Here is a 14,754-nt window from a genome sequence, read left to right on the forward strand (position 1 = left end):
CAAGGGCAGGAATACAAAAGTGCATCAGGACAAAAGGAGAACACAAAAAAGCCCAAGGGCTTATTTCCATTGCGGTCCCTTCGTAGTGTTTGCATTTGTAAGCGTGTGTGTGAGAGTGATGTGTGAGAGTGTGCGTGTGTGTCAAATGCAATGTATATGATAGTGTAGGAAGGAAATGAAACAACACAATTCAATCAAACACATACAAACATACACACATACACACATAGCACCATCTTATGACTGTCTGACACTCAACCATGTTTGAAACTCACTAGAGAACCCGTTGTCTTCAGATCGGTCGGTCACCCATTCCATAAAACTGCCGCTGAATATAAAAAAGAGCAACTTTTAAATGTAAACACCACTAAATCAGTCGCACTTCTCCTTGTGGAGCAGCTGTGTGTGTTCAGTATTCTAGAAATATAACTATATAGATATTTAGCTACCTCATTTTTTATCATTCTATGCACTGTAGCGGCATGGATGTGTTACTGTCACTAGGAGGTAATGTGTGTCTGGAGGTGTGTCTATGTGGGGGCGGAGTCAAGGGTGTGTGTGTGTGTGTGTGTCACTGGAGCTGACTGAATGCTTGATGAATGCCACCTGCGTCTCACTGGGGAATTGTTTGCTTGATGCACATGAGAGTGGAGAGGCAGGGTGCTCACATTTCTGTTGACCGCTAAAACTTCTTACAATCATAAAGTCAGTTGCTGCAAGTTTATCCTCAAACTGTGCAAAGTACAAACACCCACAAACTGCAGTGACGGCTTCACGTTTCCTCTTTGGATAAAGCGCGTCGGACAGATCCCTGTGTTCCCCTCTCAGTGACTCATTTGGTTTTTCGATGGTCACGATACAAAGTCAACAGAAAACCGGCTGCATATCCGACAACGGTTGATGCTCAGCTGGATGGATGCACTTAAAACAATGGACCACTCAGCCACTTTCCACGGTGACCGTGAGTAAATCTGAATGAAGTGACGGAAGCGCAGCGCAAGCCACGGTGTGTTGAAATCAGCTTCTCAATACTGCAAAGTTTAAGCCTCGCCTGGATGCACTTGATGCTGGTTGCTAATGCATATTGGATGCACACGGATGCTGCGACTGCTGTTTGATGTCATTCTTGCCGTGATGCTCAAGGATTGAACGACCCTGTGGTAAAGTGGATCGCTTGTTTTGTGCACATTAAAGGAGTGAAGTTGGATGTTTCATGCATTGACTGGTGATGCTCAAGCTGAAACTAGTGTGGACTGTGGACTTCATGTCAGTATTGGATTGTTCATGTGTGTAGTCAGATTTGTGATGGAATCAAGTTGGAGGTGGATTGTGACGCCAGCCCTTTGAATGTTTTATGCTGGATGTCAACATGAGTGGATCAAAGGCTGGTTCACATGTGAATGGGTCGAAGATTGGCTCAAACGAAACTGATAACAATGAAATTGTCAAAAGGAAAATCATTCTCTCTGAAAAGGGTTTGGTGTGTAAAATTGAGACGTTTCAAAAGGAACGACAAGCAAGAGTGAAGCGAATAAAAGGTGTCATCAAAGCTTTAAAGGAGCTTATGGAGAACGATGACAATGTTTCACAGGTGCAAAGTCAACTGGACATTTAGGGCCTGCTCACACTGTCCTCCCGGACCACGACCCGGACTTTAGGGTACTTGTCCCCCCTCCCTCTCCCCCCCGCGCCCAAGCCCCGTTTGTACTCACACTACCTGGGCCTCGGCCAATGCTTCTTGCTGTCCATACGTCATCACACCGTAACACGTCACACGCATTGATCGCGTGTGTGTGGCTTTGTTTACAAATCTTTCCACAGACCTCAGAGTTTTTGTGCGTCTTGTCGACTGTTTTTGAATATTTTCATCGACCAAATCTGCAGTAAACACTCCACCGCCGCACCACACCAACGTGAACCTTTCACCGCCATTGTTGTTGTTGTTAAATGTCCGCGCATGGTCCCTCCTTCTATTTACATGTCCGAACAGGCGCACATAACGCTACTGCCGTAGGGCTCGTGCTCGTGCTCGTACACATGCGCACGCTCGTGCTCGTACATGTGCAAACGGCTCCGCTAAAGCCCACCTCTTTCAAGCGGGCCGTGGACGGTCCGCTGGCCGCAGTTGAGCGCGGAGCGGTTGCACTCGCATGGCTTAAAGGTACTAGGCTTTAGCTGAAAAACCGGTTTTGGCCGCGGCCAAAAGGACAGTGTGATCACGCCCTTAGATGCAATTGCACAGGGAAGCAACTTCCCTGCATGCATCACTGATGGAAATAATACCTGACGTTGAAAAGGAAAAACAAACAGTCTGGTTTGCAAGCATCAATAAATACAACAAAGGATTTGTTGAGGATGTGAAATCCTGGCTCTCTGAAATGTTGAGACCAGCCTCAAGACATGCAACAGATGACAATGTGGAGAGACAACCAATTAATAAAGAATGTGAAAATCCTCCAATCCAATTACAAAAAACCCTGAGATACGAGTGGTGACGATAAATCTAAATCCATCAAACGCTAGCTAACTTTTAAACAAGTTATAAACGTATGCTGCTTAGATGGTGTCGTTCTTTAGCTTCCTATCAAAAGTTTTTAAGCTCAATAAACTATTGAGTGGTTTTTCTCCCATTTGTCCGAGACTTCAAAGTCTTCCAGGACACTTGGACCTCTTCAATAAGTGCCTCTACCATCATTAGCATACCCCCCGCAAAGATACTAATGCTGTTTAAAACGTTTAATTGAACTTTTCCTTGTCCTCTTTTTCCTGGACCCCCACTTTTCCAGCTTTTCCCGGTGTCACGACTTCTCTCGCTGGTCATTTCAGCTGCTTGGTCTCCATCAGAGCAGCCACGAGTTTATAATCCTCATGTTTCTGTTGGCGGGAGGCGTTGGATTCCTGGAGGGAGGCGATCTCCTGCTTCAAGCGGCGGTGCTCGGCCTCCAGCCCGCCCTTTACCCTTTTCAGGGTGGCGATGATCTTGGTGACGTTCGCCCTGTGCTCGTCCAGCTGGGCTCGATGAGAAGCCCGGCATCTTTCCACCGCCCTCCGAGCTTCTTCTTCCGTCTCGCTCAGTTTCTTCTGCAGCGTTTGAGCTTCGGCCCTCTCAGACGCAAGATCTTTCTCCAGCTGCTCTGCTTTCGAGCGAGCCTCGAACTCTGCGATCTCTGTATCCAAGAGCTGCACTTTGTGCCAATGAGACATCGTCTGAAGGTTGCTCTCAGCCGATGCACACAGCTGTCGTTCAGCGCGGAGCTGCCCTTTCATCTCCTCCACTTCCTGTTGTAAGGCCATGTTCTCTTTCTTTGTCTGCTCCAGTCTGACCTGCAGCTGCTTGGTGTTCATGGTCTGCTGATGATTTGGAGTCTCCATGTTGATGTTTCTCAGCTGGGATTTCAGATCCTCGATTTCCTTCTGTGAGGAGAGAACGTGTTTAGTTTCACCCAGGTGGGTTTTCAGACTAAGATGGGAGAAGATGCCCCCTAAAATCTACTCTCATCCAAAAACTGTATCATAAAGATGGACATATCCATGATGAAGTACCTTAAAGCTCCATAAAGAAGTGTGATTGTATAGAAGTCAATGAGAAAATGAGCCTAAACTCCTCTCTTGGATTATTCCCTCAGTAAACATTTTCCTAATGAGTTAGATAGATAGATAGATAGATAGATAGATAGATAGATAGATAGATAGATAGATAGATAGATAGATAGATAGATAACTTTATAAATCCCCAAGGGGAAATGACGTCATCGTAGCAGCGGTACAGAGCAATCAAAAGTACTAAAATAAGATAAAATATAAAATACAAAATATGAACAACAATAAAATAGAATAAAATAGAAGTACAGTATTGCAGATAAAACACTATGTTAAAATGTGCAATGTGGATTTTAATGTGCAAGTGGGATAAGGTGCATGTCAGTGATAGGTCACTTCGAGTAGTGAGAGTTTGTTGTGCAGCGTTGTAAAGTCTGACGGCAGCAGGTAGGAATGATTTCCTGTGCCGTTCCTTAAACAGCAGGTAGGAACTGTTTCCTGTGGCGTTCCTTAAACAGCAGGTAGGAACTGTTTCCTGTGGCGTTCTTTAAGGCAGCAGGTAGGAACTGTTTCCTGTGGCGTTCCTTAAACAGCAGGTAGGAACTGTTTCCTGTGGCGTTCTTTAAGGCAGCAGGTAGGAACTGTTTCCTGTGGCGTTCCTTAAACAGCAGGTAGGAACTGTTTCCTGTGGCGTTCTTTAAGCAGCAGGTAGGAACTGTTTCCTGTGGCGTTCTTTAAGCAGCAGGTAGGAACTGTTTCCTGTGGCGATCTTTAAGCAGCAGGTAGGAACTGTTTCCTGTTCCGTTCTTTAAGCAGCAGGTAGGAACTGTTTCCTGTGCCGTTCTTTAAGCAGCAGGTAGGAACTGTTTCCTGTTCCGTTCTTTAAGCAGCAGGTAGGAACTGTTTCCTGTGGCGTTCTTTAAGCAGCAGGTAGGAACTGTTTCCTGTGTCGTTCTTTAAGCAGCAGGTAGGAACTGTTTCCTGTTCCGTTCTTTAAGCAGCAGGTAGGAACTGTTTCCTGTGGCGTTCCTTAAACAGCAGGTAGGAACTGTTTCCTGTGCCGTTCCTTAAGCAGTGAGGTTGAATGAGTCTGCTGCTGAAGCTGCTCTGAAGCTTGTCCAGGGTTTTATGGAGGGGATGGGAAACATTGTCTATGATCACCAGCAGTTTTGCATCCTGTGCTCCACCACCTCCTCCAAGGTGACGAGCTTAGAGCCGACAACAGACCCAGCCTTCTTTATGAGTTTATTCAGTTTGTTCGCGTCTTTTGCTTTGATGCCCGCACCCCAGGACACCACAGAAGAAGAAGAAGATGATGCTCGCGACAACAGACTGATAAAACATCTGAAGCATCCGGTTGCAGACATTGAAGGACCTGAGCCTCCTCAGGAAGTGAAGCCGGCTCAGGCCCTTCTTGTAGACCGCCTGTGTGTTTGTGGTCCACTCCAGTTTATTATCCAGCACCACACCCAGGTACTTGTAGGAGTACATGTCATGAGTTCATGTCTCAGTCTCTAGTTTCAAGTCTTCTTCACTACAGCATGAAGTTCATTTAGTCAATGATGGTCCATTTAGAGTCAAATAGACCATAAACAGGGGATGCTTTAGGGCGGGGCTACACAGCCACCTGTCAATCAGGACAGAGATTTAGTAATGTGTATCCACGGCAACTGTGGACATTAAAACATATCAAGTGTACTTGTTTTTGTTTGTTTGTGTTAAAGTCTCAGGACTTTGACCCCCTCACAGTGTGTTTTCACTTTACTGTAACATTTTGGTCACTTTCTAAAAATGTCTTTAGCGATTGGTTGAACTAAAAGACACAAAGGATTCAGCTGTTTAGTTTTGTACTTTGCTAACTGAGCTAGCACTAGTGGGTAACTTAGCTCCACCCTCTCATCCAGATTTGAATACTTGTGGTTTCAAAAAACCAAGATGGGGACATCGTAAAAGCCAAACACGAGTGTAGGGCCGCCTCACACGGGGCACCAAGAACCCAAATAATCAAGACAAAGTGTGTGTGTGTTTGAGTGAGTGGATGGTGCACGCAAGGAGGAATGCATTCCTTTGTTCCTTTTGAACAAAGACAGCATGTTAACAGGTTGTTTGAATCTTTGCAATCTGAAGTTGCAGTTTAAAGAGTGGTAGTCGGTGTGTACGATGTGCACCCAGTAGTTAACGGGGAGAGGCAGGCACTCACACCTTTGTACCGATCCCCTGTTTACTCGAGGTGGTTCAACCTGGTGATGTCATCAGTCATAGGTCAGACTTGACCAATGGGAGCTGAAACTGGTCTCTCTGGGTGGTTTTCACACCCAGGTGTGAGATGAGGGGCAACAGTGTTCACCTAACCGCCCTTTGTCTCGGCAAAGAGCCTTGTGTTCAAAGACAGGCTCTTGGCCTTTCTTTTGTCTTGTCTTGAAGGTTGCTCTAAGACACCGACACATAGTGGGAAAAGTTCAAGAAGGAAGACAGGGCCCAGGACTACGAACAACGAAATCCACATGGCAGAAGGCAACTCCTTCTGAACGTCGGCAGCTGGTGGTGGAGGTGGTGCGCCACCCGGAAGAAGTAGCCAGGCGTGCCACTGCAGTCTCTCAATCCAAGCAAGGCCTCTGGATGAAACGGGAAGGTGTGGAGAGGAGGAAAATCACCTGGAGTGAAATGTGGAGCATGGAGGCCCACTGTGTTAGTTTCATCATTAGAGCAACATATGATCAACATACCCTCTCTAACTAATTTACATCTGACCTAGGCCAGAGGCTTACCTTCCCACCGGAAATTGCAGTGACCAACCTGCGCACAGACCTGGTCCTCTGCTCCAAATCCTGTCAACGTGTCGTCATCATTTAATTGACAGTACCGTGGGAGGAGGCCATCGATGAAGCATACGCAAGACAGAGCCTGCGGTATGCCAACTTAGCAGCTGATGCAGAGGATCGGGGCTGGAGCGTTAAGGTGCGCCCATTTGAGGACGGCTGTAGGGGATTTGTAGCCAGTTCTACAATAAGGCTGCTGAAGGAGGTCGGCATCAGAGGGCAGACTCAACGGAAGACCATCAAGGAGTTAGCCAGTGTTGCCGAAAGGAGCCGTCTTTGGTTGTGGCTGAAGAGAAAGGAGACCGTTTGGGCTGCCAGATGGCCACAGGATGCCTCGAGTGTGACACACGCCCAGGTTTGATCAGCCTGTGGTGGGCCAGCCACGGAAGAGGGCGTCTTGTGAGAGAAGGCCGAAACGCCCTAAGAGAATATGGTACACAAGTGATGATGTTTTGGACTAATGAACCAATCATTCAGGAAGTGTCGGCGGAAACTACGAGGCTCCAGGACAGTATTTCACGAACCGATGGTAGCGTCACGTCGTTTATGATTGGATCAGGAAATATCAGCTGAACATATCGACTGACGAATCCCAGTTTAAAGGTGAAAGGTGACTCCACTGTATCTTTACATAGAAAACACTGGTTTCCTGCTTCATTAAGGATCTGAATGTTGAGCACAGCTGCTTTGAACCTCATCAACCATCCTCTGAATAGACCGCCGCATGGTCGGGGGATGAAGCAGCCGCAGCCCAGAGTTCAACGTGCTGAACTTCTGCAGGGAACCGTCCGTCGCAAACTCAAAAATAATCTATTTTGTTCATATGGACTGTTTTACTTTTCCATCCACATTAATACACATCTGAAACTCACAGTCTTGTGTGAATGACCTACTTGCATACAGAGTCAAATGGGGACAACTGCATAAAACTCCACCCATCAGCTGACTCACCAACCAGGAGAACAGGTTGTTACTCTGCCTCGCTGAGACGACAGCAACACACACACACACACACACACACACACACACACACAGACTGAGAGACGGACGATAGATTCACCTTCAGACTAAAACCAGCACTTCCACTGAGAGAGGACGTCTACAGGAGGGAACACTGGGAACACTGGGACACTACCACTCCAACCAGCTGCTGAATCCACAAACTGAACGAGAGTTTTAAAGAACAGAGACTCAAAGTGAACGTAAGTTTCAGGGAACAGGGAGTGGCTGAGCCGTCTGTGTTTGCTGCTTCACTCAGAGACAAAATGGCTTCAAAATTAGAGGCAGATCTCTGCTGTTCTGTCTGTCATGAAGTCTTTAAAGACCCTGTTGTTCTGTCATGCAGCCACAGCTTCTGTAGAGACTGTGTGCAGAGCTGGTGGAGAGGCAAACCAACACGAGAGTGTCCAGTTTGTAAGAGAAGATCTTCAAAGGAGCCGTTCCCTAACTTGTCTTTAAAGAACCTGTGTGAGAGTTTCCTGCAGGAGAGAGATCAGAGGTCTTCAGAGGCTCTCTGCAGTCTGCACTCTGAGAAACTCAAACTCTTCTGTCTGGACCATCAGCAGCCGGTGTGTCTCGTCTGCAGAGACTCAGAAAAACACACCGGCCACAGATTCAGACCCATCGATGAAGCTGCACGACAACACAAGAAGGAGCTTCAGGAAACTCTGAAGCCCTTAAAGAGGAAGTTAAAGGTTTTTGAACGAGTTAAAGACGAGTGTGATCGAACAGCAGAACACGTGAAGGTCCAGGCCCGACGCACAGAGACGCAGATTAAGGAGCAGTTTAAGAAGCTTCACCAGTTTCTAGAAGAGGAAGAGGAGGCCAGGATGGCTGCACTGAGGGAGGAAGAGGAGCAGAAGAGTCGGAGGATGAAGGAGAAGACGGAGGCTGTGAGCAGAGAGATAGCAGCTCTTTCAGACACAGTCAGAGCCACAGAGGAGGAGCTGAGAGCTGGAGACGTCTCATTCCTGCACAACTACAAGGCTGCAGTGGAGCGAGTCCAGCAGCGCCCCCTGCTGGAGGATCCACGGCTGCTCTCAGGAGCGCTGATAGACGAGGCCAAACACCTGGGCAACCTGACCTTCAACATCTGGAACAAGATGAAGGACATGGTCTCCTACACTCCTGTGGTTCTGGACCCAAACACTGCTTATCCAGACCTCATCCTGTCTGAAGATCTGACCAGAGTGAGACGAGGAGAGGAACAGCAGCTTCCTGATAATCCAGAGAGGTTTGATTATAACAGGTGTGTCCTGGGCTCTGAGGGCTTTGACTCAGGGACTCACAGCTGGGAGGTCGAGGTTGGAGACAGTGAGAAGTGGGGACTGGGAGTGTCATCAGAGTCTGTCCAGAGGAAGGGAGTAATACGGTCTGGATCATGGAGACTTTGGTTCCATAAAGGTGAATACGAAACACTCTCCCCATCAGATCCAAACACTGTTCTCCGGTTAAAGAAGTGGTTCCAGAGGATCAGAGTGAACCTGGACTGGAACAGAGGAAAACTGTGGTTCTCTGATCCTGACACCAACACACACATACACACCTTCACACACACTTTCACTGAGAGGCTGTTTCCACTCATCGGCACTAATGAAGAAGTGAAGGTTTTACCAGTGAAGGTCTCTGTGAGTGTAGAACAACAGAACTAGAAGAAGAAGATCTTGTGACCATGTTGTCCTGACGACGACGATGACGACGACGAAGATGATGACGACGATGATGATGACGATGACGACGACGAAGATGACGACGACGATGATGATGACGATGACGACGAAGATGACGACGACGATGATGATGACGATGACGACGATGATGATGATGACGATGACGACGATGATGATGATGACGACGATGATGATGATGATGACGACGACAACAATGATGACGACGAAGATGACGATGACGACGATGATGATGATGACGATGACGACGACAACAATGATGACGACGAAGATGACGATGACGATGATGATGATGATGACGATGACGACGACGAAGATGACGATGACGATGATGATGACGATGACGATGACGACGACAACGATGACGATGATGATGACGACGATGACGATGATGATGGTGATGATGATGACGACGATGACGACGATGGCGACGATGATGATGATGGTGATGATGATGATGACGACGATGATGATGATGATGGTGACGATGACGATGATGATGATGATGGTGACGATGACGATGATGATGATGGTGATGATGACGACGATGATGATGATGGTGACGATGACGCTGACGATGACGATGATGATGGTGATGATGATGGTGATGGTGATGATGATAATGATGATGATGATGATGATGATGATGGTGATGATGATGATGATGGTGATGGTGATGGTGATGATGATGATGATGATGGTGATGACGACGACGTCAAAGATGTTGAAAGGAAACATTCTAAACTTCCAAAAATCAAACTTTAAGTTGTTTTCGTTTACGTCAAAGTCGATTCTTCAGAACTTTTGTCGACTTCATGAAAAACCAACAAGCTTTAAGCTCGGAGTGATAGAAGTGTTGAGACTCGTTCAACACACATTGGACTGTTTGAGTTTTATTCATTAACAAATGACTAAAACTATAAATGTGTCCTCAAAGATCAGTTTGGTTAGTTGTAAATTGCTTCATAAGATGCTACCATTAGCACATTAGCATTCAGTGCAAACTTCAGCTGCTGTGTTTTAGCTCCACTAGTGGAAAAAATGTTATATTTGTTTTTTTTTAATGTAAAGCCTCATGCGGTTGCTATCGTTGCTAACAGTGACTAAGCAAAAATCTTCTGTGTGTCCGTTTTAAAGTCGGGGACAACTTGGACTTGGTTAGCTGACAGGCTATCGTTTCTGAGGAGCTAACTGATCGTGTCGTAGCTATCCGGTAACAGTATGGCACTAGCTGGGAAACATATCTCATGACGTTAGCTTATCAGTTAGCTAAACACCAACAGATAGCTCTTGTTTGCATTTTACACTCCAGCAGAGAAACTGTGCTAATGTTAAAGCTTCCGCCATTTTGGGACTTTTTAGCGGTTTGCTCAAAAGTCATCGATGTTGTAACGGTTAGCGACGGAGGTGGTGACGACGATGACGACGATGATGAAGATGACGGTGATGATGATGATGATGGTGATGATGATGATGATGATGATGATGATGATGATGATGATGATGATGATGACGATGATGAAGATGACGGTGATCAGAAAAAGTGCTTAAATATTTCATTTCCAGTCAAAAATGTTGAAAGGAAACATTCTAAACTCACAAAAATCAAACTTTAAGTCGATTCTTCAGAACTTTTGTCGACTTCATGAAAAACCGATGAAGAGTTTCAGGTTCGTTTGGTCACATGATGCAGATGAAGCACGTCACTGATGGGGCAGCAGTTAATAACACAGTTTGACTTGTTGTGTCCTGGTCATGAATTACAACAGCTGTCAGTCAGTGTGTGATTGACAGCAGCTTTAAGTGGAAGTTGGTGGTGGGAGGGGCTTCCTTTGGTTTCCCCGTGAGATTATTGATGATGTCTCTAAAGTGTGTGTGTGTGTGATCAGATCTCACCTCTGTGTCTGATGGAGGACGGGGGACGGACGCCACAGTTTTGACGTTTTTGTTGATTTATTTAGTTTCAACTTTTTAATCGTGAACAATAAAGTTTTCATTCATTCAAAGAACTTTTCAAGTCTCTGAGTTTCTGAAGAAACAGTTCAAGGTTTTTAGCTTCTTCTCAAAGACTGTGAACGAAAACGGTCAGTGTGTGTCCACTTAAAGCTGCATTCTCTCTAATGTCCACTTAAAGCTGCATTCTCTCTAATGTCTACTTAAAGCTGCATTCTCTCTAATGTCCACTTAAAGCTGCATTCTCTCTAATGTCCAACTTAAAACTGCATTCTCTCTAATGTCCACTTAATGCTGCATTCACTCTAATGTCCACTTAAAGCTGCATTCTCCCCAATGTCCAGCAGGGGGAGACTCCACTTAAAGCTGCATTCTCTCTAATGTCCAGCAGGAGGAGACTCCACTTAAAGCTGCATTCTCTCTAATGTCCAGCAGGAGGAGACTCCACTTATAGCTGCATTCTCTCTAATGTCCAGCAGGAGGAGACTCCACTTAAAGCTGCATTCTCTCTGATGTCCAGCAGGAGGAGACTCCACTTAAAGCTGCATTCTCTCTAATGTCCAGCAGGAGGAGACTCCACTTAAAGTTGCATTCTCTCTAATGTCCAGCAGGAGGAGACTCCACTTAAAGCTGCATTCTCTCTAATGTCCAGCAGGAGGAGACTCCACTTAAAGCTGCATTCTCTCTAATGTCCAGCAGGAGGAGACTCCACTTAAAGCTGCATTCTCTCTAATGTCCAGCATGAGGAGACTCCACTTAAAGCTGCATTCTCTCTAATGTCCACTTAAAGCTGCATTCTCTCTAATGTCCAGCAGGAGGAGACTCCACTTAAAGCTGCATTCTCTCTAATGTCCAGCAGGAGGAGACTCCACTTAAAGCTGCATTCTCTCTAATGTCCAGCAGGAGGAGACTCCACTTAAAGCTGCATTCTCTCTAATGTCCAGCAGGGGGAGACTCCACTTAAAGCTGCATTCTCTCTAATGTCCAGCAGGAGGAGACTCCACTTAAAGCTGCATTCTCTCTAATGTCCAGCAGGAGGAGACTCCACTTAAAGCTGCATTCTCTCTAATGTCCAGCAGGAGGAGACTCCACTTAAAGCTGCATTCTCTCTAATGTCCAGCAGGAGGAGACTCCACTTAAAGCTGCATTCTCTCTAATGTCCAGCAGGAGGAGACTCCACTTAAAGCTGCGTTCTTAAACGTCTTGTCTCAGTCTGTGTTCTCTCTGAACAGTGCGTCAGTCGCAGCGTCTGTGTCTTGGCGGTAACGTGGCGTCTCTCTCGTCTTACCCGACTCTCCTCCCTCTGCTTCAGCTCTTTCTCGCCGCTCCACTTTTCCTCTTCACGTTGTTGAAGCTCGTCAGGTGCGGTTTGGGCGAGCGTGGCGTCGCTGTCCTTCAGCTCGGCCCTGACCTGCTGCTCCAGAGACCTGAGGCAGGACTTCAGTGGAGGTTCGAGCTGCCGGCACTTTGCCTCCATGTGTCCGTCTCCTGCTGCTGCTCCTCAGTGTTTTCACTCTGCTTTCGTCTCCACAGTGAAACTTTGTTTGTGTTTGAACCAAACTCGGGTTTGTACGTTTATGCTCCGCGTCACAGTGGATCTTCTGTTGCACTGTTTGTAAATGGCAATCTGTTGCCTAGCAACGCAACGTTCTATTCACTTAAACAAAAGGTCGAATGTTTCGCCGTCTTATGTCAAACAACAACGCCGGTGAAGGACTTCAAGGACCTCGGGATCTGGTTCACGAGTGAGGGGACGATGGAGCAGCGGGGGCGGAGCTGCAGTCGCTCTACCCTCAGTCCTGGTTCCTACCCTCACCTGTGGTCCTGAAAGCTGGGTCAGGACCCAAAGAACCAGGTCCAGGTCAGGACCCAAAGAACCAGGTCCAGGTCAGGACCCAGAGAACCAGGTCCAGGTCAGGACCCACAGAACCAGGTCCAGGTCAGGACCCAAAGAACCAGGTCCAGGTCAGGACCCAAAGAACCAGGTCCAGGTCCAAGAGTCTGAAATGTGTTTCCTCAGGAGGGGGTCTGGAGTCTCCCTTAGAGAGAGGGGGAGAAGTTCAGCATCCGTGAGGAACTCGGAGTAGAGCCGCTGCTCCTTTGTGTTGAAAGGAGCCAGTTGAGGTGGTTCAGGATCATCTGGTCTGGATGAACCCTGGGCGCCTCCCTAGGGAGGTGTTCCAGGCACGTCCAGCTGGGAGGAGGCCTCGGGGAAGACCCAGGACCAGGTGGAGAGATTAGATCTCCACACTGGCCTGGGAACGCCTCAGGATCCCCCAGTTAGAGCTGGTTAATGAGGCCAGTCTCATGTCTAATGACCCATAACTCTAATATTAATATTGTTCCATAGTCAGTGACTGTCAGCAGACGTTATGTCGTACAGATCTGCAGACTCATGCTGACGCACACAAAACAAACACATCACTTCCATGTGAAGAACAGATTGTGTCATTTAAGTGTACGGCCTCTAGAGGGCAGCAGAGGACCGTGTGTACACTGAGCCGCTGCTGGGATTGAACCTGTGAACTAAGTGACCACAAGACAAAGTTACACACCGACCTCAAAATGACACAAAATGACACAAAGTTACTACAAAAACACACAAAATGACACAAAGTAACTACAAAAACAAACAAAATGACACAAAATGACACAAAATGACACAAAGTAACAACAAAAACACACAAAATGACACAAAGTCCCAAAAAAAGACACAAAATGACACAAAGTAACTACAAAAACACACAAAATGACATAAAATGACACAAAGTTACTACAAAAAGACACAAAATGACACAAAGTTACTACAAAAAGACACAAAATCACACAAAATGACACAAAGTCCCAAGAAAAGACACAAAATGACACAAAATGACACAAAGTTACTACAAAATGACACAAAAACACACAAAATGACACAAAGTTACTACAAAAAGACACAAAATGACACAAAGTTACTACAAAAACACACAAAATGACACAAAGTAACTACAAAAACACACAAAATGACACAAAATGACACAAAGTTACTACAAAAAGACACAAAAACACACAAAATGACACAAAATGACACAAAGTTACTACAAAAAGACACAAAATGACGCAAAGTTACTACAAAAAGACACAAAAACACACAAAATGACACAAAATGACACAAAGTTACTACAAAATGACACAAAATGACACAAAATGACACAAAGTAACTACAAAAACACACAAAATGACACAAAATGACACAAAGTTACTACAAAAAGACACAAAAACACACAAAATGACACAAAATGACACAAAGTTACTACAAAAAGACACAAAATGACACAAAATGACACAAAGTTACTACAAAAACACAAAAACAAAACAACAAAGGTCATTTTGTGTCTCTTTGTAGTTGTTGTGTGTCTCTTTGTAGTTGTTTTGTGTCTCTTTGTGGTTGTTTTGTGTCTCTTTGTGGTTGTTTTGTGTCTCTTTGTAGTTGTTTTGTGTCTCTTTGTGGTTGTCTTGTGTCTCTTTGTAGTTGTTTTGTGTCTCATGGGTTGTTTTGTGTCTCTTTGTAGTTGTGTGTCTCTTTGTAGTTGTTTTGTGTCTCTTTGTGGTTGTTTCGTGTCTCTTTGTGGTTGTTTTGTGTCTCTTTGTGGTTGTTTCGTGTCTCTTTGTGGTTGTTTTGTGTCTCTTTGTGGTTGTTTTGTGTCTCTTTGTAGTTGTTTTGTGTCTCTTTGTGGTTGTTTTGTGTCTCTTTGTGGTTGTTTTGTGTCTTT

At 45.8% G+C, this 14,754-nt stretch overlaps 1 protein-coding gene across 1 annotated transcript; it reads left to right on the plus strand.

Annotated features, from left to right (window-relative positions):
• The first annotated feature begins 7,612 nt into the window (after window positions 1-7,612).
• On the plus strand, window positions 7,613-9,133 carry LOC310948202 (nuclear factor 7, ovary-like). The gene has a single exon (XM_083915247.1). The coding sequence runs from the start codon at window positions 7,625-7,627 to the stop codon at window positions 9,008-9,010; it is 1,386 nt and encodes a 461-aa protein (XP_083771373.1). The 5' UTR covers window positions 7,613-7,624; the 3' UTR covers window positions 9,011-9,133.
• Window positions 9,134-14,754: the final 5,621 nt, after the last annotated feature.

The sequence above is a fragment of the Echiichthys vipera genome (assembly GCF_963691815.1).
Source record: "Echiichthys vipera genome assembly, chromosome: 6".
In the NCBI taxonomy this organism is placed as follows: Eukaryota; Metazoa; Chordata; class Actinopteri; order Perciformes; family Trachinidae; genus Echiichthys; species Echiichthys vipera.